Below are 27,143 nucleotides of genomic sequence, written 5' to 3' on the forward strand. Positions count from 1 at the left end.
ATGAACACTTGTGCCTATGTGGGGGGGCATTACAGAGGGAACAGAACAGAGGAAAGTGGAGAGAGAGCGTTTCAGAGCCAAAACCATCCGTCTCCGCTTTTATAGTCTTACAAAAACATCACTAAAGAGGCGAGGGGATGGAGTTCTCAAAGAGAGCCCCTCGCTATACAGAGAAACAGACAGAAAATAAGGGCTGGAGAGGGCATTCATCTCAGCTGACCGCCTAATAAGAGTGCTCCACTACCAACAGAACATTCAGAGAGAGGCCGAAGAGCAGGGTTTGCGTCATGCTTCCCTTCAAGTGCCTTGAAGTTCAGCTCTCCATTGATGCACCATTACAATACCCACTGAACAGGCCAATGTCAGAGACTAGTATACAACACTGAGACATTCTTATATTTCATTTTTTACAAAAACAGTTTATTGAATTATCAACAACTGTACATATCTTCAGTGACAACACAGTTTGCTACATACTTTGGTGTGTGTTTTTGAGACGTGTCCATTTCTTGCAGCGCTTTTCTCATTATTTTTGGGAAGGAAAATACTAACAGTGTGATGCTATAAACAAACTGGACAGTAAGTAAATGCCTGTGTGTTAGGCTAGAGTGTTACAGTCCGGCAGACATTTTACTCTGTGCTGTATATGGAACACTATGCACACAAAACACAGTGTATGTCACTTGGGACTCAGGACGGGGGGGTAACCAATTGATCCAAATTCCAATTCTTCCACTACAAGACGAGATGTCATGTCCTGGTCATACAACAGCACTATTAAGTCACAGGTTCAAGAGTAGTCCTCTACTAATCGGTAAATATCAAAATCCAGGTCTGTGTGCCCCATTGAGGTCTCTGTTCTCGCAGGAAGGTGGAGCGGCCAGTCAGAGAGTTTGTTTTGGAACTGATCCGCCCTTCCCCGCGAAGCCTCGAATGCAGTCTCAGGTGCCTTGCATGGGGTATAAGCCACTCAAAAAAAATCCACAGGACATTTTACAAAAACGCCTCTGTAATGCGATTTAGCTCAAAATTGTTTTTCAGGAGGGAGAAGAAAAAAAAAAAAAAAAAAAAGTAAATTAGATTTCCATAAAAGGTCAGCTTGGAAAATGAACTTCTCAGGGGGGGAACAATAGAATATCCTCACAGAAAAAAAAAAACTTAATCTAATTTCCAAACCTCGAAGGGGAAACGAGGCATCAAGGAGAGAATGAGAGCGAGAGAGAGAAAGAGAACCATCACAAGTGTAACAGGACACCAAAATATAAATCTATAAAAGGCATTTTAATACTCCATTATGTACACTTTTCACATACCCTCCACACAGATGAAGTTTCAGAACGAAGCGCGGCTTCACGATGCATTATGGAACGCTCTCACTGCATAGTGAGGAAAAAAATAGAACCAAAATCCAACAAAGAAAGATTTGAAGAAAAAATTAAAACAACAAGGAAGGAAACATTGAGTGTTCTCTAGTGCCATATGAACTGGGCCGAGTGTGTGGGGTCTGTAGGGTTGCACATTTGTGTCCTAGTCCAGGTCACCCCAGCGTCCACTCTTCCACATCTGTGGTCAGTCAGTTAAAAGTCAGTGAGTGTGAGACAGACAGTCAGACAGACAGACAAGGGCTGTTCCTGTCTGTTTGACTAGGAGAGTCACTGGAGTGAGAAGTTGTGTGTCCCCCCTTCCTCCTCCAGAGGCCTGAGCTGCTCCAGTCTGTTACCTCTCATTCTAGTAGATCACTTCATACACCGTGGCCTTCTTGTCACCAGAGCCTGTAACAATGTACTTGTCATCAGCTGATATGTCACAGCTCAGGACTGAGGATGATTCCTTTGACTGCAAGGAGAAAAAAAAAAGTCAACAAATCTGGCGAAATATAAGATTTGAATTTTAACTTCAAAAGGGCCTGCATAAAACTCTTCCAACATCGTCTATTACTCAAAGAAAATGCTGACAGCTGTATACATAAGCACCCCCCCCCCCCCCACCAAACGATGCATTAGCGTCCATGCCGAGCCCCTTCAGCCATAAACACTTGAAGGGTTATCATTATTTACTCTTAAGCTGGTAGATGCAAGCTACACGCGCGGACCCACATCCGCACTAAGTGGTCAAGACCCAGCGTTAATGACATACTCCAGCCCATTTCCGCTGATCGAGGCATGGCCTGTCAGCCAGCGGTCACTGTGCCCTTTCTACTGACTCAGGCAGCCCACACATTTCCTGCAGACAGTCTGTATTGATCTCTGTACCTGGAATATGCTGGCGCCGTAGGGAGTCCTCCATGCATTCAACAGATTGTCCTTCCCAGTGCTCACGAACCATTTACCTGTCAAGGGAAATCAAATGTAATTAGAGCTCCGTTTAGAGTACAGGAGATATGCACAGAAAGCCAAATACAAGACAGCCTAGCAGAAAAGGACAGTCAAGGTTCTGTCAGATGTTGTGTTCATTGTTCTGTATAGAAGTGTCGGCGTTTAACTTCAAGAGAGTGCAAAAGCTCTAGTGGAGATATGTATAGAGTGCCTACATTAAATGCGTGAAGCCTGAATCAGTCACTTACCACAGTAGGCAAACTTGAGAGAGAGAACGCAACTCTCGTGAAGGTGCAGCTGGTACTTGTCAGGTTTGGTGTGGTGGAGCACCTCCACATTGCTGCTTTCCATGCCGACAGCCAGCCACTCGCCTGTAGGACAGTAGCCCAGAGAGAAGATCTGCGTTTGGGGGAACAGACACAAGTTAAGCACTACTGCTTTGCACTCAAGTCAGTATGAAATGAAAATTCACCATTTGTTTTCTTAATGCATGTTTACATATCTTATTGTGAACAATTCATCCATGTATATAAGTTGTGAAACTGATATATTGATCTATGGTGCTCCATTTTGGAATGCAATGGCCAAATCTTAAACTCCAGTCAACCAAGCATGCACCTAACCAAGCCCCTACATTTTTTATTTAATAATCTGATAACTCAGAAGAAGAAGAGATCAGTCGCTACTTCCACTGCCTAAAGCTCCATCATGGAAAGTCCTTGTGCTGTGGCCTAACCTGAGATGTGAAGTCATGCTGTTGGAGTTGCCGTCCCTCTCTCAGGTCCCAGGAGCGGACTGTGTTGTCAAGGCCACCTGTCCAGAGCTTGGTGCCATCATGGGAGATGTCAATGCAGCTTGCACCATCTGTGTGGCCTTGGAATTGCCTGCAAATCACAAAAAATTAAGGGTTTAGACAATGGCCCTGTTTTAAATCTTAAAGATACACAAGAAAATGCAGTTCATAAGAGAAAATCTTGAAAAAGGTCCACCTGACAAGGGTCTGGTTGTGGAGGTCCCAAACGGCGATGTTTCCATCGCTACAGCAGGAGAAGCACACCTTGGCGTCAGGGCTGATGGCTAGCGCATAGCAGGCTGGTGCGGAGGAGGTCAGCTCGGCTTTGATGCGGGGTGTCTGGGAGGCAAGATCCCAAATGGTCAGAGTGCTAGCCTCCCCTCCAACGATAAGAGTGCGGCCATCAGGCAACAGCTTACAAGACCGAATATAGTTGTCCCTGTTCTGTAGATTGAAACAAAAAAAACATGTGAGAAGATATTCCAAACATCTGGACTTCCAACATTATTCTAACAAATTGTTACTTTTCAGAAGCAACTTAAAAGGGGCTAGTAGTATGTAGAGTATTATTACTATAATAAACACAATAGTTATATTAAGTATGTCTTTGGCCCTTACCAGGCAGTCTAGCTGAGACACTGGACTCTTGCTTCCAGGCTGACTGATGTCCCAGATCTTAACACAGCCCTTGCCACCAGTGTATACATGGCGAGTGGGATTGCTTATAGTCACAGCACACACCACCTCTCCATGACTGAGTGTGTTAATCTGACGGGCATGGCGTGGGATCCCCGGACCAATGAGCGCGTCTGGAGGGAAGGGCACCGGCTGCATCTGTCCATCAGCGCTGACGTGAAAAGAGTAGGCTCTGAGAGAGCAACAGATAGAGAGAGAGAGACCTCTTTAGTAATCTAGTAGTCAACAGCGCACTGATTGAAGTGGGTTAATTAAATCAATTACAGCAATATGAGTAAGTAGTCTGAAATGAGGTATTAAGAGGTGGAAAAGGTTGTGCTCTTAAGCACTCTCACGGAACTGTTACATAAATAGTGTGGGGAAAGAGACCGGTCTAGTGCGGCTATGAGTTAGTCATGATCATTTAATCTTTGTTGGACACTTACGGTTTTCCTCCAGAGATTGGGTTGAGGCTGGCAGGGAGGCCGGGAGCTCTCATATGAGGATGCTCAAAACCCGCCTACAGAAACAAAACAAAACATGCAGCATAGAGCAATGATCTGTATTAAAACACACATTACAAACACCACGAGCATAAATTACACATTATAACCTGTGCATTGATTAACCCTATGTAAACCATACAATAGCTGTGTGTGGAAAAATTTATTGTTTTTCAATTAATTTGATTAGGTTTACAGGGCCAGTGAGTGTGATGCACTTTTGAATCTAGTTCAAAGTGCTATATCTGGCTTCAGAAGCCGAATGTGCCTTTTTGATCATTTTTTTATTAACTGTTGCATTTTTTGAAGCTTGAAAGCCTCATTGCGCACTCATTGTTCATAAACAGAAAAAACAAAACATCCAAAACTTTTTTTTACCTTGGCCTTTCACAGGTTCGGAACATCATACGGTTAAGTAAATGACTATTTAGATTTTTGTAGGGTGAACTATTCCTTTAACTTGACTAGATCAATGTATACTGCAAAACCGAACATTCAGCCACAGAGGAATGATTCGTGCCCTGTTCCTTCATTTAGCCGAAAGGATGAAGCAATCAGACGGCAGGTAGTCAGGAAGCCTGAGAGCCCAGTCAATGTAACGCTCATTTCACACCCAGTCACACACACTACATCACCCCACACTCTCCCTCCACTCTCAGGTTGGGAGCTTTGGGTGAAAGAGACAGATTGAAATCAAGCACGAAAATAAAAAGAAAAGAGAGGAAGAAATTTGGAGAGAAAGGTAAGGTGGGGCCTACTTTGTAGTAGAGGTTAGGAATCTTTAGGCACCTCAGTATTTGATTCAATTTTGCTTCAGGGAGTCACAATCTGATTCCAAAAAATTCTCAATACATCTCAATTTTTCAACTGCAGCACAGAGGCATAAATCTTTGGGGAGTTAAGGTGACCCATTGCCAAAAATCACGTATAAAAAAATATGAGTGCTCTGACTCGCCAATCGAGCAAAATAAACAGATACAATAACTAGTTCAGCTTGTGTTTTGTGCATTAATTCCATATTAAAGCAATCAGAAATGTTTTTAAAGACTTTTAAAATTAAAGACAATCAATTCAAAAATCCAACTGTGAATGCTTCTAGAAAAATCCAGGATCATGATGCATCTGTAAATGTTTTTTTCTGCACCCCTACATTGAAGGTGCTTTTTACATACATAAACACAAATACTCACCATGGGCGAGCGTCCGTAGGCAGCAACAGCAGCCGCACTCATCTGAGGAGAGATGTGAAGGCCGGCATAGACTCCAGGGCTGGTCAGAGAACCATTCATCTCATGGTGGCTCATCATGGCAAAGGGACTTGGGTAAGAGAGGGGGGTGCGCAGAGCAGGGGCGGCTGCAGACAGAGACACACAGCCAATCATAAATCAGCATCAGTCAACCACGGGGAAAGGAGCTGAACTCGGGAGCAGGGAGATAAATCTCAATCAAAGACCTGCCTACACTGCGCTGCTTCAAAGATGAATTTTATGAAAGCTGCTTTAAGCTCCGTAAAAAAAGGCAAGCCTTAAAATTTGCAGAAGCTTTGGATAATTTCCATATGCAAAGAGCTCTCTTTTGCTTACAATATTTGCGCTATATGCTTGCAGGAGGTGATCTCTGTGGACGCTGATTATGAACTCACCAAGAGCTTCCATTGGAGGCTTGCCTAGGATGGGCCGCAGCCCAGGGGTGGTGCTGGTACCCGGGGTGGGGGCATCATTACGAGGCGTGGGGGTGTTGGACTTGAGGCCAGGCGTGGAGGATTTGTCATTCTGTAGATGGAACAGAAGAGGAGGAGGAGAAGAGAGAAAGAGAGATAGAGAAAACAGAGTTAAAATCCCCCCAAACGAGGCAGCATCCAGGCAGAAGATTTAAGTGCCGGCAGAACCTAATCCAATCCAATTCTGACAAACTCACTACTCCTACGAAACTATAAACCCTGCTATTTATCCCCAAACCCATTACTGCTACAATGGAGATGAGGCTCGTTTTATCCTTCCCTCGCTTCTCCCTCTAATCTTTTTTTTTTTTTTTTGATGCAGAGGCCTAGAATGGTTAAACGCATTGAGTTATTAGCAGGGAAGACATGACTGATCCAGCTATGGGAATGCATTATCCCTGACATTTACAGATGTATTTAAAGCCGAGGCTGGGAAACAGACATTCACTCCTGAGCCATTAGAGAGAGTGGAAGATCACAGGGCGTTCAAGCTTCCCTAGCTGCCCCCTCCCATCAAAACCTTTTCCTCAAACATATCCTATAATTCTGCTTCAATGGCACAGACCCAGATTCCATCAAATCTTATATGCAGTGCTTCCGAGTTATTACAGTAGTAAAATCCAGATAAATAGAGCTAATACACGTAAATTCTGTATTAAATGTAGCCAGTGTGTGTGAGAGAGTGAGAGAGAGCCGTACATGGCCGTGCTCCTTGTTTTTAGAGGAGGGGGTGCTGCCGGAGGAGGCCACAGAGGCGGGGCTGTTGGGCGTATCCTTCTTTGCTGGGCGAGGTTTATCTATGCCATTCTCAGGAGGGGAGTGGGCAGGGCTGCCTCTGGGCGTGGCAGGGTCCTAGATCACAAAAATATAATAGGAATGAGTTAAATGTCAAAAATAAAATATGTAAGCTATAACTGATAACATTACAGTTGAATTAATAAAAGCACAATTTCTAGTGATTTAGATGCAACATAAAATGTGTTTCTCACCTCGTTGGAAACATCAACCACCAGATCATCACTTTTGTCTCCATCACTGTCCTGAAAACGCAACAAGCCTACTAGTTAGTATCCCATTTTGGGATTTTGTTACAGAGGAATCTTACATCACAAGTTCATGTCACATTACTCACATATCGGCTCATGCTGTCCTTGTCTTCCACTTTGCGTTTCTTGGAGTCCAAGCTATAATCAGAGGAGCCGCGGTGTTTCTCGCTGGTTGTACGCAGACTGTCTGATGGAGAAATAGAGTTGTTCTGAGGAGGAGAAAGAAGGGAAATATTAAAGTGTGCCAACAGACTGCAGACTTTAACCCAACTCATTCATCTTTACAAGCAGATCGATGGGTGGTTTTAACTGTGTTTTGTTTCACAAGACCTCCAAATTGCTCTGAAAATATCCTGTAGGCTCCAACTCCTTTCAGCACAAGATATTTATATCCAAACCTGATTCCAGTTTATTTCTGGTGACAAATGAATTATTTGAGTTCAGAGTCAAAAACAATTACCATTACAATGACAGGTACTTCACAGCTGTCGGATCTGAAGGAGAGCCAAGCTGAGAAGTCAACAGCAAGGAGAAAAAAAAAAGGACAGAGTACCTCTTATCACTCCAAAACCACACACTTAAAAAGCCAAAAGCGATTTATCCATTCTAGCTATCCGACTCGAAAACCCAAAACAGGCCTAACATAATACAGTGAGACTCGCCAAGCCGTATCTAACAACCCACAGTAGACTAAACACAGAAAAATGTGCTGGCTGCACTACAGAGTACACACAGTTAACCAGACCAAAGAGGGGCTTGTTTTCACTGCCCCACCACTCTCCCTTCATTCCCCCAAATCATTCCCTTCATCTTCTAAAAAAGACAACAAACAGCTTCAGGAAGACATGAGCAGCACTTTAGTGTCAAACAACCGCCCATTATCTGTGAGAAGTCCAACTCGGGCTGTGTGTGTGGGAGCATGTAATAGTCATTGATTCATGTAGCATGTTTGGACATCACCCAGTCCCCTTCCCTCAACACTCTGCGGGTCTGCGGTCCCCAGACGATGACTACAGGGCAGACGAATGGAAAAAGGGACTTATATCCACAGGAAATGGTGGGCGACTCTGTTTGTGGCCACTGTCCATACTCACAATAACACTTTGTAAGAATATTTGATGAATTCATAGTATTTAGCAAGCATGCTCCATATGCAACAGGACTTTGAGTGCTCTCTGGGCACTCTCTCAAAACAATCCTGCTCCTAGAGCTTTACTCATCACGTCCCAAGAGCCTTCACTCAGTGTGAAGCAACAAGATTCACAGAGGGAAAATGCGGCCAGATCACTGGAAGCTTAAAAGGAAACTAAGCTGAGAAGATGAAGTAGCAGACTGGGCCGAACGCCCAATAGTCTCTGTCTCTCTCGCTCCCGTGGCATGATGTCTGACCTTCTAAAGAGATGCTTAGTGTGACTCATTAAGGAGAGTCACCAGCGTGCTATCAGATGACCTTAGACAATGGCAGCAGCGAATACACAACAGCGCCTGGACTGCTAACCACCAGAGGAGCTCCCCTTCCTTCAGACATGACTGCACCCATTCAGGCCTCGCCAGGCCAGCAGAAACCCAATCTCACAACCACAATCAGCCATCAGAGAGATTTAAGCCCCGTCGAATAAATGCCTCTTACAAGGGCACGGAGATGAGAGGGAGGAAAACAATTCCAGCGCCTGTGCTCATACATATTTATCGCACTAGCAAAAGGGAGCAGAGAGGGGCGGTAAACAAGTGGAGATAGCGGAGGGGTGGGTAGGACGAGAGAGGGATAAAATAAATCCCACAAAGGAGGGAGGCAGTCGACGTCGTCTTTAATTGTGATGAAATTATAGAGCCGCGCTAATCTGCACACTGTAATACGAGTCATTTCCCATCTGCGGAGAGATGTGAGTGCTTATTTCATAAAAAGCTTGTTTCTCTATTAGTCATTTTAATGAACGCAGATTACCTTTTCGTGCACGAGTTGCGTGTGCTTCAGGATGAAGGATCTTACTTGACATTTACATTAATGGAAATTTTCTTAGGCATGAAATGGGCCAAGAGGTGCTTTTCACCCAGTAAAACTAAGACATATTTGTGCCGTTTCAAAACCTAGTGAGCTGCCTACAGAGGCAACATTAAGGCATCATTTAAGGTGCGCTCCTGAAATGAAGGCTGTTCAAAACACTATGCAACTTAATTACGTCGCTTCCTTAGACATTTCATTTTAAGCCAAATACTAAATAAAACCAAAATGGTGGACAGACTGAGAAAACATGTATTAAATGTACAGTCATATCTTATTCAATGCAGAAAAGTATTATCATTACATTAACCAATGTTTAGCAACATGCTTACACCAAACAACGGAATCAAATCTCCTATGCAGAGTTGCTGTCTATGTAGGCAGCTAACTAGGTTTTGGAACTGAACTATTAAGAGGAAGAGGAAAACCGAGACAACAGGAAACCTGATACTCACAGTGCTCTCTGTAGTCAGCAGACCCAGGTTGGTGTTGAAAGACAGGCAGAACGGCAAGACAAAACAGAGATAAACAAAAGTCAGTTACCCTGACCGACTGACAATCAGCGTTAAAAGTAGATTTCATCAGCAGGTAGAATATGTCTGTAATGTACACAATACAGCTAGCAAACCATTAGCACGTGTCCTTTATTAACCTTGCCAATTTATGCAAGCCACAGAGGGCGTCATGTCTATGTTCAATTACTTTATACACTCTCAGTTCTTTTCTGAAAATAGGCTATATCCTTAAATGGCAAGCCACGAGAGTAGCATACGCTTATAATGCAAACCTATGAAGGTCAATAATGTCATCAGTCTATGAGAGCTGTAATAATAATGAAGAGGGTGGGGGGCTTTGGGTGTTAAGAAACAAGTGTTTGATTCACACAAGAGGTCTATATGGCTGAGCGACTAATGTTCCACTCTCTTGGCTTTAAATGAGAGCAGTGTGTGTGTCTGCTCCTTACCTCGGTGCTCTAGGTCATGGTGGTTTTTTTCATCCTTCATTGGCAAGTGTGGCTGACTTCCCAGTGCTCCCAGAGCCAGCAGGCCCGAGCCAGAGCCGGTGACCGGCGGGATTCCTGGTGGCTGAAGGCCAGAAGGGTGGGGAGGTAAAGCCACGGGGCCATGGGCAGCGTGAGAGAGGTGCTGGGCCTGGAGCTGCTGCTGCTGTGGAGAGACATACAGCAAGTGGGCCAGAGGGAAAAAAGTAGAGAAATCCATGCCACAAACTAAACATGCGGCTTCTGGGCATCCAATTCAGAAGCACAGGTGGGGGCAAGGGGATATTTATATCCTAACGCACATGCAAGTCTTATTTGAGGATCCTGCAAATGAAACAGTCTTTATGTTGCTTGGATCTTAACCTGAAAATATAAAATCTTGGAGTGTTGTAGATCTGGTCAGTTTACATTTCAGGTTTCCTGCTCAACTGTAACAAACTCTGTGGAATATCATACAAAAAGCATGTAAATTCACTCATTACGTAATAAAACTCACACACTCTCCAAAAGAGAGTCGTCAAGCCGTATTTAAGATACAGTTAAAAGACAGCAGGCGCTGGAATGCTGTCAGCTCATAGGCTTAACACCACCTGCTCCTTAGCCCCATCAAAACTCTGGACAGCTATATTTACTCCCCTCACATTTGGGTCTGGTTATTACACAAAGTATGAGTCACTCGAGAAAACCAAACTTTAAACACCACTCCAACAGCAGCTGGGCTCAGCTTTTGTGTGTGCGCGAGCTTGTAGAGCTGCGGCGGCGGCCAAAAGCAAGGGGTCCTGTTTTGGCATGCGTTCAAGCCTCCAATACCTCCATCAATATTTGAAAAGCTTGGAGGAAACTGATGAGAGTTAAAAACCACTCAGCATGGGAAACAAGCAGCTTAAAGCAAGGTTAAATAATACTTAGCAGAGCCACCATCAGGGCTCGCAAAATTTCAAAATCGCTGGTAGCCCAAATGCACGTGAATGGTTTGAAACACTTAAATTTGTTTAAATCAGCAAAACTTAGAAACACGTGCAAACGATCAACTATGATCTGTTTTACCCCTACAAGCTAGTGAACAATGCAAATCAAGGAAGGAATTTTATATCACTGATACATTTTTGTAGCGTGAATGGGATAAACTTTGGTCCGTTTTAGTCGGTGCTAGCGATTTTGTGAGCCCTGACCAGTAAAGAACCAGTAAAGCCTCCACAATTTATTAGTGTTCACAGGAAGAATGAATTATTCAAATTGCTGTTAGAGCACACACTGCCTAACTTTTCACAGAGCTCACCAGTCGATCAATGACCCTTTACGATCATTCTTCCAGAATCATGTCATGTTTTCTTCACGCTTGACGTGGAAAGGGTAGGTGTTATTGGCTATGTGCGGTGATCACGGTGGTACAACCTTTCAGAATTATCAGCAGGTCATCAATGCCATGCCATAAGTAAATATCAATACTAAAGGCTTATTTATAAGTCTGGAATGCTCCAAAAGCTTGCCCTTTCCAGTGGGTAAATCATAATTAAGATGTCCATCACAGGCCCTTATTTGGGGTGAGTATAATTGCTAACAGCTTTGCAGATTATTTGCACAGCTGGCTGTATATTGAGACTCCGGGCTTTTGAGATTGGCAGGAGAGTGAATGGTATATAGAAGAGCTCCGCTTGGGATTTGAACCTACAACCTTACCCTCCCCAACACAACAGAGCTGCCAAGCCAATTATGAGCTGTGCCTCAGAGTGTGGATCTGTGAGGAGATGTGATAAGGGAGTGTGTGAGTGAGGTGTGTGTGTGTACTGAGGCACTGAGCGTGGGTGGTGGGCGCATGTTCTTGAAGAGAGAGTGAAAGGGCAAGAGAAAAGGAGAGAGATAGTGAGACAAGAGTGGAAGTGAGTGATTGTAACACAGAAACAGTGTTGGTGCTAGGGTGTTCATGTGGATGTGTCAGGAAGTGAAATGAACCGCTAGTTAAAAAAAAAAAAGGGAGAGAGAGAAGAGGGGGTTAGTGTGTGTGGTTTCAGAGATGACGACTGACCACATGGGAAATTAAAGAAGCCGTTGATTCATGGGGGAGAAACCTCCCTGCTCATTCCAGCTAATGAGCCACTGATGTGTAATATGCATGGACAATAAGAGAACCCTCATTAGAGACCTGGCCATGAAGACAAGAAAATAAAGAAATAAAATGTCTCCAGTAATTTAATATTCCTGCATAAAGACCGTCTCAACTGGTGCTAATCTCTCCCTCTTACAGCAAAATAGTGAACGTAGGTCTTGTGTGCAAAATTAACAATGGACATATAAAAAAAAGATAAGTGGCTCAATCAGACAAGTTCCTGCTTCTAGTCTCAGGTGTGTATGTTAAGCAACCCCATCCTGAGTTTAGTGCTGTAACCATGCAACATGCAGGCCTGAGGGATTTCAAAAACATAAAGCCCCATGATTCGCCCTCTTAGCCACAAACACACTTAATTGGGCCCACAGCACAAGCAGGGGCAGTCTTAATAGAGATCTATCAATACATCCACTGCAGATGACTTACAGTAAAACAAGCTGCCCACTGCAAAAGGCTTGGCAATATAAAACAATTATATCTACATGTTTTTGTTATTTTTTGCCTGTGGGCAAAATTTTATTTATTTATATATATATATAAATAAATAAAATTTTGCCCACAGGCAAAAAATAACAAAAACATGTATATATATATATATTAGGGCTGTCAGTATAACCGGTTAACTTAATTATGAAAAATAACGCGATTAAAATATTTAACACAGTTAATGCACTGGCCCCACCCCCAGACCTGTACGTCATCTTACATTTCATACAGTTAACTCTTGACAAATACGATGCAGCACAACAACTCGATAAATGCAGTTATGCCCTAAAATTCAAGATATTTGTGCGAAAAATTCCCCTGAATGTGTTTTTGTCTCATATTTCTATTAAATGATAAGTGATATCACACGAGCAGCGAGAGCTAGGTTATATCACACGAATGCTGATTTTGTCCCGAATACCACGAGTGCAAATGTGATTTTACACAACAGTTCAGTAAATAAGAAGTTGATATTGTGTTATACTTTAACCACAATATTGTTTTGCACAATTTTGCAGAGAACACATTACCTTTAAAGCCATAGCTGCAGAACTGTTGCACATCTCTGAGCAACACAGCAGTGTTTAGTTTCAGAATGAATCCATGTTCTGAACGAATCGTGTGAATTACTGATTCAAAGATCCATTCATAAAGAGAGAATTTACTTAATTCCTGAGTGAATCAGCTGTTTGAATCAAGTTAATGAATGAATGACTCAAACCATTTACTGCCACCTGCTGGCAGATTTAGTTTCTTATTTAGAGTATCATTTCATAAAAAAAAAGATAATAAAAATAAAAATATTAAAGTGACAGTTCACCCAAAATGCTGTCATTATTTACTCACGTTGTTTAGAACCTTTCTTTTGTGGAACATAAAAGAAGGTATTTTGAAGACTGTTGGTAACAAAGCTGTTTTGAATACCAATGACTTTCATTGTATAAACAAAAAAAATACTCAGATGTTTCTCAAATTATCTTCTTTTATGTTCCATAGTTTACATTGCTAAAAGCTCAATGTAGTAAATTTTGTTAAATAAAAAAAAGATCTCTTTCTAAAGCTACAATTTGCAATGTCGAATTGATACTTTCTCATTTATCACAAAAATAGCTTTAAATGATCTTTTGTGGGTATTTTCACAGTCAAACTACATTGCGATTAATTAGATTAATCAAAACACCATGTAATTAATTAAAAAAAAAATTTATTAATCGATTGGCAGCCCCTAATTTGTGTGTGTATATATATATATACACACACGTGTATATATTTGTATATTTCTGTTCTGAACAAATACAATATATTGTAAGTAAAATCAAATTTACCACCAATGCTAATGCCATATATATTAAACAGTCAATCAAAGACGCCATTAAAAGTCACAAGACAAGGAGGGATCACAAATTAGTCCAATGACATGCTCTACAGGAAACTTAATGAAGAAATAAAACGCACATTAAAATCAAAAAGATATTCACTGAGGCTTAGATTTATTCACCTTTTTCCTGAGATTCGTAAATTCTATGGGTCTAGCTTCCGGTCTCATTTGCATCCAGCTATTTTTAGATGTACAAAACAGTTCGTTTTACTGCTTGATATTGACAATTGATGTGTCCTATCACATTATTTTAATCTGTTATCTTAATTAAGAACACTGGTTTGTACTGCAAACAGTTTTACCGTTTACTGCACGTTGTTATTCTCCTCGTTATTTACCTATAGCGGCTAATGAAACAGAAGTCTCACCCATAGGCTTACTTCCGCATTGAGGAAAAAGGTGGATAGAGCCAGCAAATAAATATTCAACACCACTAAAAGCTTCAAACCCAAACACAGCCTATAAACTTGTGATAACCAGAACAGTATGTGGAGAAAGAACTGAAAACAGTATAAAATGTGGATAGAAATGCTTATGCTTTTCTAAAATAAATAGGGCTAGGGTTGATAAACAAACTGTTGAGGGCAGAAATTCTAAGCTGCTGGAGGAGGCCATCTTAAGACCTCTGATCAAAGTCATAGCACAGCAGAAAAGAAAAAGCTGCTGCCCTAGATGCATCCTATTACTGGCCCTGAGGTTCATCAATAAGAGATGCTGGTGGTTTCTGCTCTAAGAGTGTGTGTGTGTCTGTGTAGCTCACATCTCACCTATGCCTTATACTATTTATGAGGACTCTGGCACCTGCGTGAGTGCACACACTGCCTACTGTGTGAATTACAAATGTCCACCTACTCGAAGAAAGAAAAAGAAAAACTCTCAGACAAGCAAGTATCTTTTCTGCCTTTCAACTTGCAAATGGCTCCTAAAAGAATAAGAGTCATTAAAGTTGGTCTGCTGTAACATAACATCAGACCTATCAGACGGTGATCCTTCCTGAAGATAACGTGGCATTTAAGAGCGACCGCATGACTGCCCCATTCAGACCTGATTCCAGGAATTATCTCTGAGTGAGTGTCAAAGCTTAGGATCTAATTGAATTTCGATATCAGACAACTCAAACCAACCCTTGAACCTTCACCTCACCATTATCAGATTCTTTAGCTGTGGAGCAATTCTTAAGATGAATCAAAGCAGGCTCAGTGTCTGTAATCAGATCAGAGCTAACCTTACTACTGGATGCCCAAACGCAGATTTGTTTTTCCCTACATATTGATAAGGATCCAGGTCATTTGCCCCTGATCAATAAGTGACTGTTAGAAGGGAGATGTGGTTATTTTTAGGAAAGGAATAGCTGTAGTAGCTCAGGGGTGTGTGTGCAAGATCCTATTTGTCTTTAATTCCCAGCGCAATCCAGGTCAGCAAAGAGGAATGAGCCTCTCCTGTAAAACCTGATCTAATTAAAGGTATCCAGGCTCTAAAGAGAGCACTGAGCAGCTTCTAGATGCAGACTCAGGGGACTGAGGATGCTAAGCACACTCATGCCACATATAGAAGAGACTAAATAAAGCTTGGTCAACAGCATCTGCCTGCATATTAGATAAACAATAATGTGGCTATGGGCCAAGAGGTAAACGAAAGCAATGAAATACTAAGAGACTCTTTCACAAATAATCATTATCCATCACTTTAATGGAATAGGTTGTTAGCCATTCTCTTTTTGAATTGGTTTGTGAAATACTGCAAATTTGTTAAATGACAACGTTTGCGGTCAACGGCACGTCTGACCTTAAAACCACTATAAACACATACACTTCCTCACTCAAGCCACAAATACATTTACTAAGCACACATGATACATGCACAAAGCATTACAACATTTAAAAAGGCATTCACTGTAGGGGCAAACCTGCACATGATTGAAATAAGCTACTCATTTTAAAATTAATTGTTAAATCAGTTAATAGGGTTATTTTGCATCTACAACAATGCCGGTTTGCCCCGTTATTAGGGTCAAATAAAGTAATTAAAGGGGTATACACACGGTGAGAGGCAGACTGGGAAGTCCACGTACCCCGATGATAGCATTCAGTTCAGTCATTGTCACTTGCTTTGCACGTTCAACAGCTTGTGCTACTTGCTGTTGGTGCTGCAACAGGGACAGAAAATGTGGTTAAATTTCAGAGTCAATGCAAATTCAAAAACCTAAAAGTTCTTAAATGATAATAATAAACAGTACTGCATCTAAAACTAAAATGAAGCTTTGAAAATTCACATAAAGCTTACCTCTTGTGACAGAAAAGGCATAATCTGGGCTAGGATCGCATTGAGCCTTTTGGCAATCTCGGTCTGGAAGAGGAAAAGAAAGAGGTAAATGTTAAAAAAGGGTTAATTTATTTCTGTTAAAGTGCACCACTAAGCCTTTTTTAGCGTTTCCCAACGATTAAGCCAATTACCACAGCAATCAGAACCGCTTGACTCGGCACACTCCAAACTGCGTGATATTGACATGTGAAATATTTAAAACATTATGAAAGCCCAGGGGAGAGAGAGAGCACAGCTGCGATGAGTGTATACTCCAAACCACACGAAGAACTAGCCAGATACACTGGAGCTGTGTTAAGAGCAGTGCTGCACTTCAGCTGCCATCAGCCCACAGGTACAGTCTACAAGCACACAAGACTTTCTTTTGCACTCTCAACTTCACATTAACACCTCAACCATTATCGCCGCTGATATGTAATTGCAGTAAAAAGAAAAAGCTGCAGAAGTAGATTTTTTCACATGTCTCTACAACAAAATGACTGCCAACTCCTGTTGTTTAGCAAATGTTAAATAATGCAGACAATCCCTGAGGACATGTTGGAAGCAGACAAATGTGATAAAAGACTTTAGGATTGACCACAAAAAAGCTGTTTTATAAATCCCAAATTTATGAATTTCCACCATCCAAAAATTGTACACACATGTTCTAAATAACAGTCAGAGCCAAAGGATATTCAGCATCTTTGAGCTTTAGTGCTTTTATAATAATTTAAAAAAGGGTAGAGGAAAAAAACACATTTAATCACATCAAATGAAATTAAAGTTAAACAATGCACAAATTATTTAAAAATTGGGCACAGATGTCTGTAGGAATAATGACACCTTAACTCCGACAAGCCTGTACAACGGCACAGATAATGTTCACATCACAAAAATGTGTCACTTCTGACTAATGAACAAAGGTGGATTACGTCCAGAAGCCGAGGAGGCCTATTTTGCCTTCTCCAGACCCCACCTTTTTCATTTTCTCAGCAACCCACCCCCAAGTCCCCCCTTCATCTAGCCCACCACAGGGACCCGACCTTCATTCTCTCTCCACCCGCCTGACCGTTGCCATGGCAACTGTAGCCGAACAGGCCCCATCTCCTATCGCGCGCCGATCATTATGCAAATGGTACCTCAGCTTGACCGTAACAGCCTGTAAAATCATATTACGTGCACACAGGCAGGTCATTAAATTGAATTTTCGGCCTGTCGATCAGATGAGTACCGCACACGAACGGTGGATAAAAAGGCGAGCAATAGCAGGATGATGTGGGGTCCTTGTGAGAACACATGACAGTAAAAGGAGGGTTGGGGGCAAAGCCAGGGCTCTCCACCCAAAGGCTACACGCAGCTACAGTAGGATGTACTCCATCCCTCTTCCTTTCCATCATCAGACGCCAGCAGGAACACAGCACGGCCGACATCACAGACTCTTCCAGTGATGAAAGGAGCTCACATCACAGGTCTGGCACTGGCTTTGACTGAGACCAAAGGAGAGGGGGGAGGAAAGCCTCTGAAAAATAACTCTGCTACAGATACATCATCTATAGAATTTATGAGGCTCAGTTCAACACAGGGCCAGAACGGAGCACAAACACATCACAGGGATTTCGGCTCTATTTTTCATTTCAATGGCAAACACGTAGCGCTGCACCGACCAGGAAATTATTTATAACATATTGCCGAAAATGCCAAGCGGTTGCAGGAGCCAGACACAATATTTTTTTTACAAGATACGCTGTAACACCCGAGAAAGTTTCGCTCCTTCCCATCAAAGGAATACAGACGTGTGCCGGGTCAAGCTATAGTTGAGTAAAGCCTGGCAGACCATAAAATGCTATAGCGGACCATATAACAATAACAATAAATAAAACAAAAATATGAGGTCACACTTTATTTTAATTCTCGCTATTAACAAGCTATTAACTATGACTTTTACCTCAATAAACTCCTAATTTGCTGCTTATTAATAGTTAGCAATGATGTTGTTAAGTTTAGGTATTGGGTAGGAGTAGGGATGTAGAATATGGTCATGCAGAGCACGTGCTTTACTAATAAACTGCCAATATGTTAATAATAGGCATGTTAATAGGCAACTAGTTAATAGTGAGAAATGTTCCCTATACCAAATATGAATAAAATGTATGAAAATTAATAATGAAAAAAGTCATTGTAATAAAAAAAAAAAAAAAAAAAAAAAAAAGAATCTATCTATAGCATTGCATCCCAAATCATCATTACACATTCTTGAAAGCTATAGTCAAACTTGTTGTGACAAGAATGGGTTACTGGGTTTCACCAAAGCAACGGGATCAAAGCCGGGTACCAGTTTAGCTTTCACACACCCAACTACACTCCGGAAAAAACTACTAGAAGAATGCATCAACAAAAATGCTGGTTGAAAAGCCAGCTCAGTGTATAATCCTTATTTGCCAAGATAAACCGCATCAATAGCAGCCTAACATTTGACAGGATTTGCTGAGAGGCCTGGAGAGCATCGAACACATTCCTTAAGGGCTTAACGCGACGTTGACAGCTGGCCGAGTGAGGTCAAGGGTTGCCTTATCTGACACTCACTCTAAAGCTTCATGCTTTATCTTGCAAAAACAATCCCGCTGTCGGGGGAAAACATGTCCGACGGCGGTGACGTACGCAAAAAGCCAGCATACGCTGCACGTAATGTATGAATCTATGATGAAAGCTGTGCTGTGCATTGAGCTGGACAAGCAGAGCTTTTAGCTACAACTGCGGATTAAAAATAGGATGTCACTTTAAGCAGATGAAAGCCTGCCTCTTAAGTGGTGAGCTTCACGCTCTGGTACACAATTACAGGTACTCGGACCTGTCTAGCACCATTTCAAGAGCACTCCAGGGCCAGGCTTGTCAATGGCATGCTGAAAGCTATTTGTCTGTTGCCATCAGTGCCAGTGGAATGGAGTGAGACGCTGATGAGCATTGAATATAGAGGAAAACAACTGGCCCTTCCAGGCATGTGTCTCCATCACAAACAATACTTGACCTAGCCGGGTTGATGGCCCCTGTATTCCGCTGGGGTGAAAGGGTGGTAATGCTCTCTGACAGCCTCGCGCTCTGTAGTAAAGGTAAAATAAGGTCTATATATGTGCATGCCGGAGGTGAGCGCACAAGCTTAACAGGGTTGTTAACTTGCAGCACTGTTGAGAACTGGCATTAAAATTTACCTGAATTGATCGGCATTAGTAGAGCTGCACGGGTGGCTAGCCTCTGTTTTCTATTGTTGTTTTTTCGTCTCTCATATACTCAGTCTCTCCAAATAGCCCTGTTACAAAAGCCCTGCTTTATTATGCATATGTTTGGAGTGTCATTGTACAGGTTCACCTGGTTTCATGACCTAACCACCATAAACAGTGTGACGGGAGCGAGCCTGTGTTTCCCAATCCTCCCTCCTCTTTAACAGAGGCTTTGTGTACTCACCTCACTGAGCCAGTCAGTTTGCTTTGGCTCACATAGAGAAGGGCAATCCAGCAGTTAGCAAGCACTTCCTAGGGCACCCCTTATAAATCATTTATCAGCAACCCTGTGTCTAGCCGGGCCTGACTGGCTCAATCTGGGTCTGACAGTGAGGAGAGGGGAGGAGATTCCCTCGGAGTCTCACAACAGGTGAGAAAAACTCACAAAATAAGCCACGCCGCGAGTGCGCCTCAGTCATCACAGCGGCTCATTGATGCGGAGCAGCTGCCATTACAGCTGCATTTCCTCCCCTTTGCGATGGCTGTCTGCAGGCATCAGATGCAAGCGTGCATCCTGAAATCCGCATTACGCTACAACTGTTTAAAATACAGAGCACCCAGTGACAACCGAATGGAAGAAGAAACGGATTGCCTGACAGTTGGAATTAAACCCTCAGCGCTGAGAATAATGGGGTGCGGATCCGGCAATCTTCACTAACTTGGTTGGTCAACCACTCCCCACCTGGCATCCGCTCCTGGGTTCAGTTTAACCCGGATCAACAGACCTGGATAAAAGGGTGGGATCTGTGCGTCTGCTTACGAACAACATTACCTCCCTCCTCTTTAACAGGTTAGAGGCAACGTCGGATGAATTATTCAACAGTGCATCCACGGGCTCTGTGGCGGTTCCTGATAAAAGTCAAGGCGCTAAAATGGATCAGTCGATTACCCTGTTTACACAAGGTCAGCCCTCCCACCCTCTACCCTTTTACTCCTATTCTCTAACTCCTCTGTCCCTCACCTGCCAGTTGGGAGATAAGTGGTTAACAGGAGGCATCGCAGGGGCAAGGGGCCTGACAGACAGGGGAGTGCAGAGGCTTACACTGTGGACACTGATGGATCGCCACCCACCAGCTCCTCCCTGATGCCATTAACCTTCATAAGGTGGAGAAGGGGACCAGGCTGAGGGAGCTGGGTTGTCTCTGAGGTTGCCTAACTACATCTGGTGCACAGAGCAATCTCATTATTATCTGGGGGACAGGAAATATGCGATGCGTCACAATATTGTCAGGATATATTGGATTAGTGTTTGTAAATACGGTGGAAGAGAACCCTAAATTTTAAGGACAATTACAAAAACATAAGGTGGACAAAAATTAGAATGAAAAAAAAAAATCAATAAAATCAGTAACGCATTCCAGCGTAAAAAAAAAGCTTATTTACAAGATACTATTTGCCTAATTTTACCTTAAGCTAATTTAAAAAAATACCGATAAAAACTTTCCATCATGTATTTTTTCACAAATAAGTTTTTCAATGCACTTAGCAAATAAAGTCAAATAAGTTGAAGTATTTAAATGTATAATTGAACTTATAATCTGAAAAAATTTGGAAAAATATGTTTTAAATACTCTTTAATTTAATGTTCAAGAAAGTTATAGAAACCTTAGTTTATAAATAGACAATCTGTAAAATATGTAATTTTTTGATTTTGTAACATCCACAGATGTAGAAGAAAACATTGTCATGTCATGTTTGCATTTTCTTCTGTCGCTGACCATATTTCTAACCTTGGATTCAAGATTAAGCATAAAACAACATCTTCAGAGTCATTTATACATGAAAAAATGGGCTGAGAATTAAACAAATGGTTCCATCCCAGAAGACCGAATCATGACTTTGTGGCGGTTTTTCTGTGCTTAAGGGATAATAAAAGACTTCTTCACCTTACAATGGCTGCCAAAAATCAAACATTTTGAAATGCACACCATATTTTGTGAGAATGTGACGTGCTAAAGTAAAACAGCAGAACTATTTTTGTAATCAGCACTCCGAAATTAGTAAAAAAACAAATATTGGATTTTTCTCAGCAACTACGATGCAGAGTAGTGTATTAGTAGATAATAATATAAAAATAGTCAATTAGTCAGTTCTTACACTAACAGATATTTAACAGTGATGTCACTTTCAAGTAGTAGAAGAAAAAAAATATTCCTGAGGGGGAAAACCGCAAAATTGCAGAGGTGGAAAAAAGGTCACAACGCAATTTGCCCAGTGCTTCAAAGAAGGTCATAATAGGTCAAATAGTTTCATGTGGCAATGTTGCTGACTTTAGGCACTTACTGGAAAAGACATGGAATATCCAATTAAATCAAAGTGATAAACAACCAATTAATTGATTATCAAAAATGTATGTTAGGTGCAGCCCTAGAGAAAATGTAGGGTAAAAATTGATTGGAAGGGATTTATTTATAGCGGTCTATTTGTCCCTTAGTGTTAATTTATAAAGGCTGTCTTAAATGTGCTGACATAATAGGGACTCCTCAGACTCTGCTCCCTTTAGTTATTAAATCACACGGCCCCTCCTGCCAAAGTCCTGACTTTAATCTTATCTAAGCTGTCTGACCACACTCTACTCAGCACAAGCAGGTAAAGAGACTTGTGTGTGTGTGTACTTGTAATGTCCTGACTTCTAGGCTGATTCTAACTGCTGCTCAAAACAACACAGTCCACAGTCTCTCATCATCTCTACAGAGTGCACTTCACTTGTCTCCTAACACACCAGTGTGACTGCATTGACTGACATCTACACACACTGCGCACGGATCCTCTGTGACTCAGAGATTGTGTGAACAGGGATCAAAGGGCTACATACCTGTTTGTGCATTTCAATGTTCAGCCCATAGGACATCTCATAGTACTGAAAGAAAGAGAAATGAAAAATACTCAGGTTTTTTTCATTCAATCTGAGCCACATCAAACATTTTCACCTCACATCACAGAGTAGGGAAAAGAAAGTCAGATTCTAGTGAAACATGAGGGGAAAAGAGGAGAACAGGCTTTTGATGCGCACTTCAAAATCATGTCCCATAACAGTGTCTCATATCTGCACAGCTTCTCCTTCTTTGTATGATACCGATGAAAGCACACAATGGAAATCCCACTTGGATTGTAGGTCAGAGATCCCACACGTTTTGACCATTAAAATTTGATAAATCTTAGTCGTTTAAAATAATAATAATGATGATGATTTATGAAAAAGAGCTATTTCTAGCCAAAAAATTATGCATCCAGAAAAATAAAAAAACATACGGAGAAACAGAAGTGTAAGAAAAGTAAAAGAGAAAAGTTTTCCACAAACATTTTATCAAATTCCATGACTTTTTCCAGGACTAAAAGGCTAAAAAATTCCATGACTCTGGGAATCCTGTTTGCATAATCAAAGCTTAACCCATACATATACATACATATACATATATATATATATATATATATATATATATTCATGCTTAATACATTTTTTAACAATTGTAATGAGAATAAAAAAGAAGATTTAAAACACCATGATCTCAGTGCAGTCCTGCAAGTCTAGATTCTGACACTATCAACTCAAACAGTCAGCGTAGGGATTGTACATGGTGTTTACCTAACCTCTCCTCCTCCTTTCTGACTGACATGCTTTTTCCTGTGAATGGAATGTTTAACTAGCGTCCCTGGGTATTGGTTTAAGTCATTGCTTGCGTGTTTACGCAAGATAAGAGAATACACTTCCACAGTTTAACCTTGTTTAGTTACACCACGAAAAGCTTTGTTTTTCCTCTCCCCATCATGAATCCTAACATGAGGCTGTTTTGATCTCTTGAATTTAGGGCTTTGGTGTTGTGTAAATGATTAAGCCTGTGATTGAGATTAACAATGCATTTATATAGCTGTTTGTTTGTGCGCAAAATCTAGTCATCAAAGACAGAATGCTGCAAAGTCTTTGGATTTCTGCTGCGATCGAGTATTTTCCCTTCAGACAACTCTGGCACTCCTCCATCACCCCTCACCCAATTTACGGACATGCATTTGTCTGAGAGCAGCGTCTCCTTGGAGAATAATCAGATCCACACACAGAGGGAGGTAGAGAGAAGGGGAGAACAAAGGGGGAGAGAGAAGAGGGGACAATGCTGTGGTCATTGACCCCTACGGTTAAGGGTTGGTGTATTAAAGGGCCCGAGGCTAAGAGCAGTCAGTCAGGGCCCTTTAATAAAGCAGGAGGCTGAACTAAAAGCACCAGAGGGGGTTTCACAAACACATTCTAAAACACACACATACAGAGAAACACGCAACAAGGCATCTACATTTACCCCAGCTACTAGCTAATGGCAGCTTACATATTGGCTAATCTTACCATGACATAATGGCGCTGCATCTCTGTTTTCTCATTGGCCAGTTTGTCGTACTCCACTTTAAGACTGGGAGGAAAACAAAACACATCAGTTACTGAACAGACATGTGTTTTCACTGCTTACACACACACAAAAATAATTCACACTGCAAACATGAAGCTAAACAAATACATTCACATTTTACAGGGGGTTGTTATAAATAGTAAAATCAATCTTAATGCTTTACATTAGGGGTGCACCAATATTAAAATTCTGGACGATAAAATTAATTATTTTCATATTATCAAATACAATTACTGTTTTCATACTTGAGTCAATACTATCATTTTCATGGCTGATATTAAAAATATAACTATGTTTTCTAAAGCAATAATTTTAATTAATCATATACACATTAAATAACAATTAAGTGAAATGTCAAATTACTAAACATTCAAATTTTGTAATGCAAAAGTGAATTCAGGCATAATAAGAGGCAGCCTTCACTGAAATTTACTAAAGGAAAAACACCTGAATCAAATAAAAACTCAAACTTTGTTGTAACAGGAAAACAAAAATAGTAGTTTTAAAGGTTAAATATTTACTGGAATCGAGCACTATCAATTTAAAATTAACATTAGGTGGTTGCTAAAATAATGTAAAAACAAGCAGAAAAACCATCTACAATTAAATATCCATGGCATTACCAATATGGTGACGATACATCATGCATCCCTACCTCATATGATCGAAACTATTTTTTTTTACCCCACACACATTTTTTTAAACATGAATTAGGTTTAGTTCTCCTCCCTTCGCCTGCGAAACACAATTAGGTGAAGCGGTAATTGTACAAGCTACTTCACGGGCATATAACTCTAAATTATTACCTGTGATACTGGGCTTGCAGGAACTGAAATTCATCTTTGATCCTGTCACAGGACTCTGCCACTGTGAATTTGAAGCCTGGCTGACCAGGCTGGTGGGGCGCCTGAAAGACAGCCATCACATCAATCAAACTCAATTACATCCTCAGAGAACCAAATTTGTTTTCCACCAACTGCAGAGCGAGGCTCTAATGCATTCTGGGCCCTGGGAGAGCAGCTCTAATATTTCAGCCTGAATGAGGGCTGGGGTGACATCCACGCTACAGTGACATCTGGGAGATAGCTGGAGCACCAGTAGCATTCTGACAAAAGAGGCGGGGGGAATCTTTTCAGTTCTGGGTTCGCCGTTTTAGTGCCTCACATAAACACCGGCGGGAAAAATGGGGTCGCCTCGCTTGGATGGGTCTGAGCGTGCCAAACTGCGCCTGTAAAAAATGCTGTTTTGTTTTTTTTCTGGCTCTCTCTCTATAAAAAGGTGTTCTTGTGAAAAACGAGAAAGTGTAAAAGAAGAAAGAAGGCTTTTTTTTTAATTTTAGGTGTAATACTTTATTGACAAGAGGCGTTAGGGTTTTTTTTTTTTTTACCCCACTTGATTGTGCTTCCAACTGCCTTGTTCTTTCACTTCAAAGCATTATCACAGGCACCAGGGCTTAGCAAATCAAATGAAGGTGCACATCAGGATATCGTTCGTCATGGACGGGCGGCTCTGCCCTTGCTCTCCAGCTAAACTAATGCAGATGTAGCAATTATGTTCCATATCAGTTCAAGATGCACTTACCGGATGCCGGCCCTGTGGATACATCTTGAAATGTATCCTTTATTTATTGGAGGTCTATTTGGTGGGGGGTGTCCACTGGCACGCCACTGTACTGTAAAAATCAGCCGGACACGAAGCCCACTGCTCGCTGGGGGCAAAAATCCTCTCAGATCTCTGCCGCTGGAAACCAAACAATGAAAAATAAACAAACACAGACGAGGAGGAGACCGTTACATTCAAACTGACGGTTGGAAATTTAAACTTGCGGTTGAGAAGAACTCTATAAAAGCGTTAATAACGCATTTTCACCTGCACTTTTAAAAACAACTCGGTTCATTGTGTCAGGGAGGAAAAAAAAACTACATGCGGAGCGCTCGAGCGAGACGACAGCTTCTATAACGTTACTATAAAAGGAAAACACGAAAATGAGGTAATTTGGCGTTTTTCTTTGTTTGGCAACTGATACTTTGACAGGAGCTCATCTAGCACTTCACATTACTTGAAAGAACCCAAATAAGAAGACCGTAAAGAGTCGACAAAGTGATTAGTGAGGAGCTCAGTCAATGTGTGAGTGTGAGAAGCGTTTCAAGTCTTGGTTGGATAACAAGCTATTGTCGGTAGCTAACCTGCTAGCCCACTGTACCTGTCTTTTGTGCGTCCGAACCGCCGAATCACTTCCACTATTCCAGTAACTTCTAAAATGTTAATCACCACTTCAATATCTGAGGGAAAGATATCATTCCTGGTGTACGCGAACAGTGGCGAACATCTCTCGTGCGCTCGCTCGCTCGCTCTATCACAAGAAGCGACTCGGTGAGAATCAGCTTCTCCCAGGGAAAGAAATTAAAAGACGCCAAACTCCACGGCGCGAAAAAAATGTTCGTGTAATCCACGGAAAACACTGGCAAAAATGTACTTCCGATTTTGAAGAGGTTTGGTACGGTTAAAAGTGTAACGTTGTACTTCTTCGCCTCTCGAGCATTTCCCCTTCGTCCAGCAACGCAACCCTGTGCCACACACAGACAGTCTACTGACACAAGGGTTGAGCCACTGAGAGAGCGCCTTCTGCTAGCCAATCAGATGAGAGAACCGACAGTTTCGGCCTGCTGGCCAATCGCAGGGCCGTGTCCCCACGTGGGGACTGCATCCTGATACATGACATCATACTCGCCATTTTAGATCAGAACAGGTAGCTCGTAATGCAGCTATTGAACATTTCTAGGTATTTTTGAACAAAGTGGTCCGATGTCACAGTGAATGTCTTTGTTTGGAGATCTAATGCAATCACAATATAGACACAGACGTCGTTCTGAGCAGAAAAACGACATATTGTATAAAAATAAAGATTATTTATGTCGGTTAAAACATTAAATGTTTACAAAAAAGAAGGTTAGCATTCTGCCTCAAGTTTTTTTTAAAAGACAACAGTCTATGAAATGATGACGATACGACTACATACACACGCGTTAAATCTAACCCTTTACTCCTAATGTAATTTCTGTATTTTTTTTTTAAATAACAATTTAAAGTTGGCATATATAACACGTCATAATTTCCCTTGATCTATTTTGGAATTAGTCGTAAAACT

General features: G+C 41.6%; 1 protein-coding gene across 5 annotated transcripts; it reads right to left on the bottom strand.

The window, feature by feature from the left end:
* Positions 1-398: 398 nt before the first annotated feature.
* On the bottom strand, positions 399-26,739 carry tle3a (TLE family member 3, transcriptional corepressor a). 5 transcript variants are annotated; one of them, XM_042744090.1, is made up of 22 exons: positions 26,199-26,735; positions 25,865-25,959; positions 25,577-25,735; positions 24,802-24,902; positions 23,935-23,998; positions 22,417-22,461; positions 16,309-16,371; positions 16,067-16,171; positions 10,019-10,220; positions 9,510-9,517; positions 7,139-7,261; positions 6,996-7,046; positions 6,706-6,858; positions 5,929-6,058; positions 5,477-5,640; positions 4,230-4,303; positions 3,727-3,976; positions 3,305-3,552; positions 3,052-3,199; positions 2,564-2,714; positions 2,253-2,329; positions 399-1,836 (listed from the first exon to the last, which is right to left on the bottom strand). In XM_042744090.1, the coding sequence occupies exons 3-22, from the start codon at positions 25,598-25,600 to the stop codon at positions 1,729-1,731; spliced, it is 2,289 nt and encodes a 762-aa protein (XP_042600024.1). In that variant the 5' UTR covers positions 25,601-25,735; positions 25,865-25,959; positions 26,199-26,735; the 3' UTR covers positions 399-1,728. The 5 variants fall into 5 exon arrangements, with proteins under 5 accessions (XP_042600024.1, XP_042600026.1, XP_042600023.1 ...); XM_042744092.1 differs by lacking the exon at positions 25,865-25,959 and having other exon boundaries at positions 10,019-10,217; positions 26,199-26,739; XM_042744089.1 differs by lacking the exon at positions 25,865-25,959.
* Positions 26,740-27,143: the final 404 nt, after the last annotated feature.

The sequence above is a fragment of the Cyprinus carpio genome, chromosome B18 (genome assembly GCF_018340385.1).
Source record: "Cyprinus carpio isolate SPL01 chromosome B18, ASM1834038v1, whole genome shotgun sequence".
NCBI classification, from domain to species: Eukaryota; Metazoa; Chordata; class Actinopteri; order Cypriniformes; family Cyprinidae; genus Cyprinus; species Cyprinus carpio.

Bases quoted from the DNA above. Each gene is read 5' to 3' on its own strand.
- tle3a (XM_042744089.1), bottom strand. From the start codon at position 25,600: ATGTATCCACAGGGCCGGCATCCG. The intron at 3,200-3,304 runs GTGGACCTTTTT...TGTGATTTGCAG, and splicing joins CACAACCAGACCCTTGTCAG to GCAATTCCAAGGCCACACAG. The intron at 1,837-2,252 runs GTACAGAGATCA...TTCTCCTTGCAG, and splicing joins ACGGCGCCAGCATATTCCAG to TCAAAGGAATCATCCTCAGT.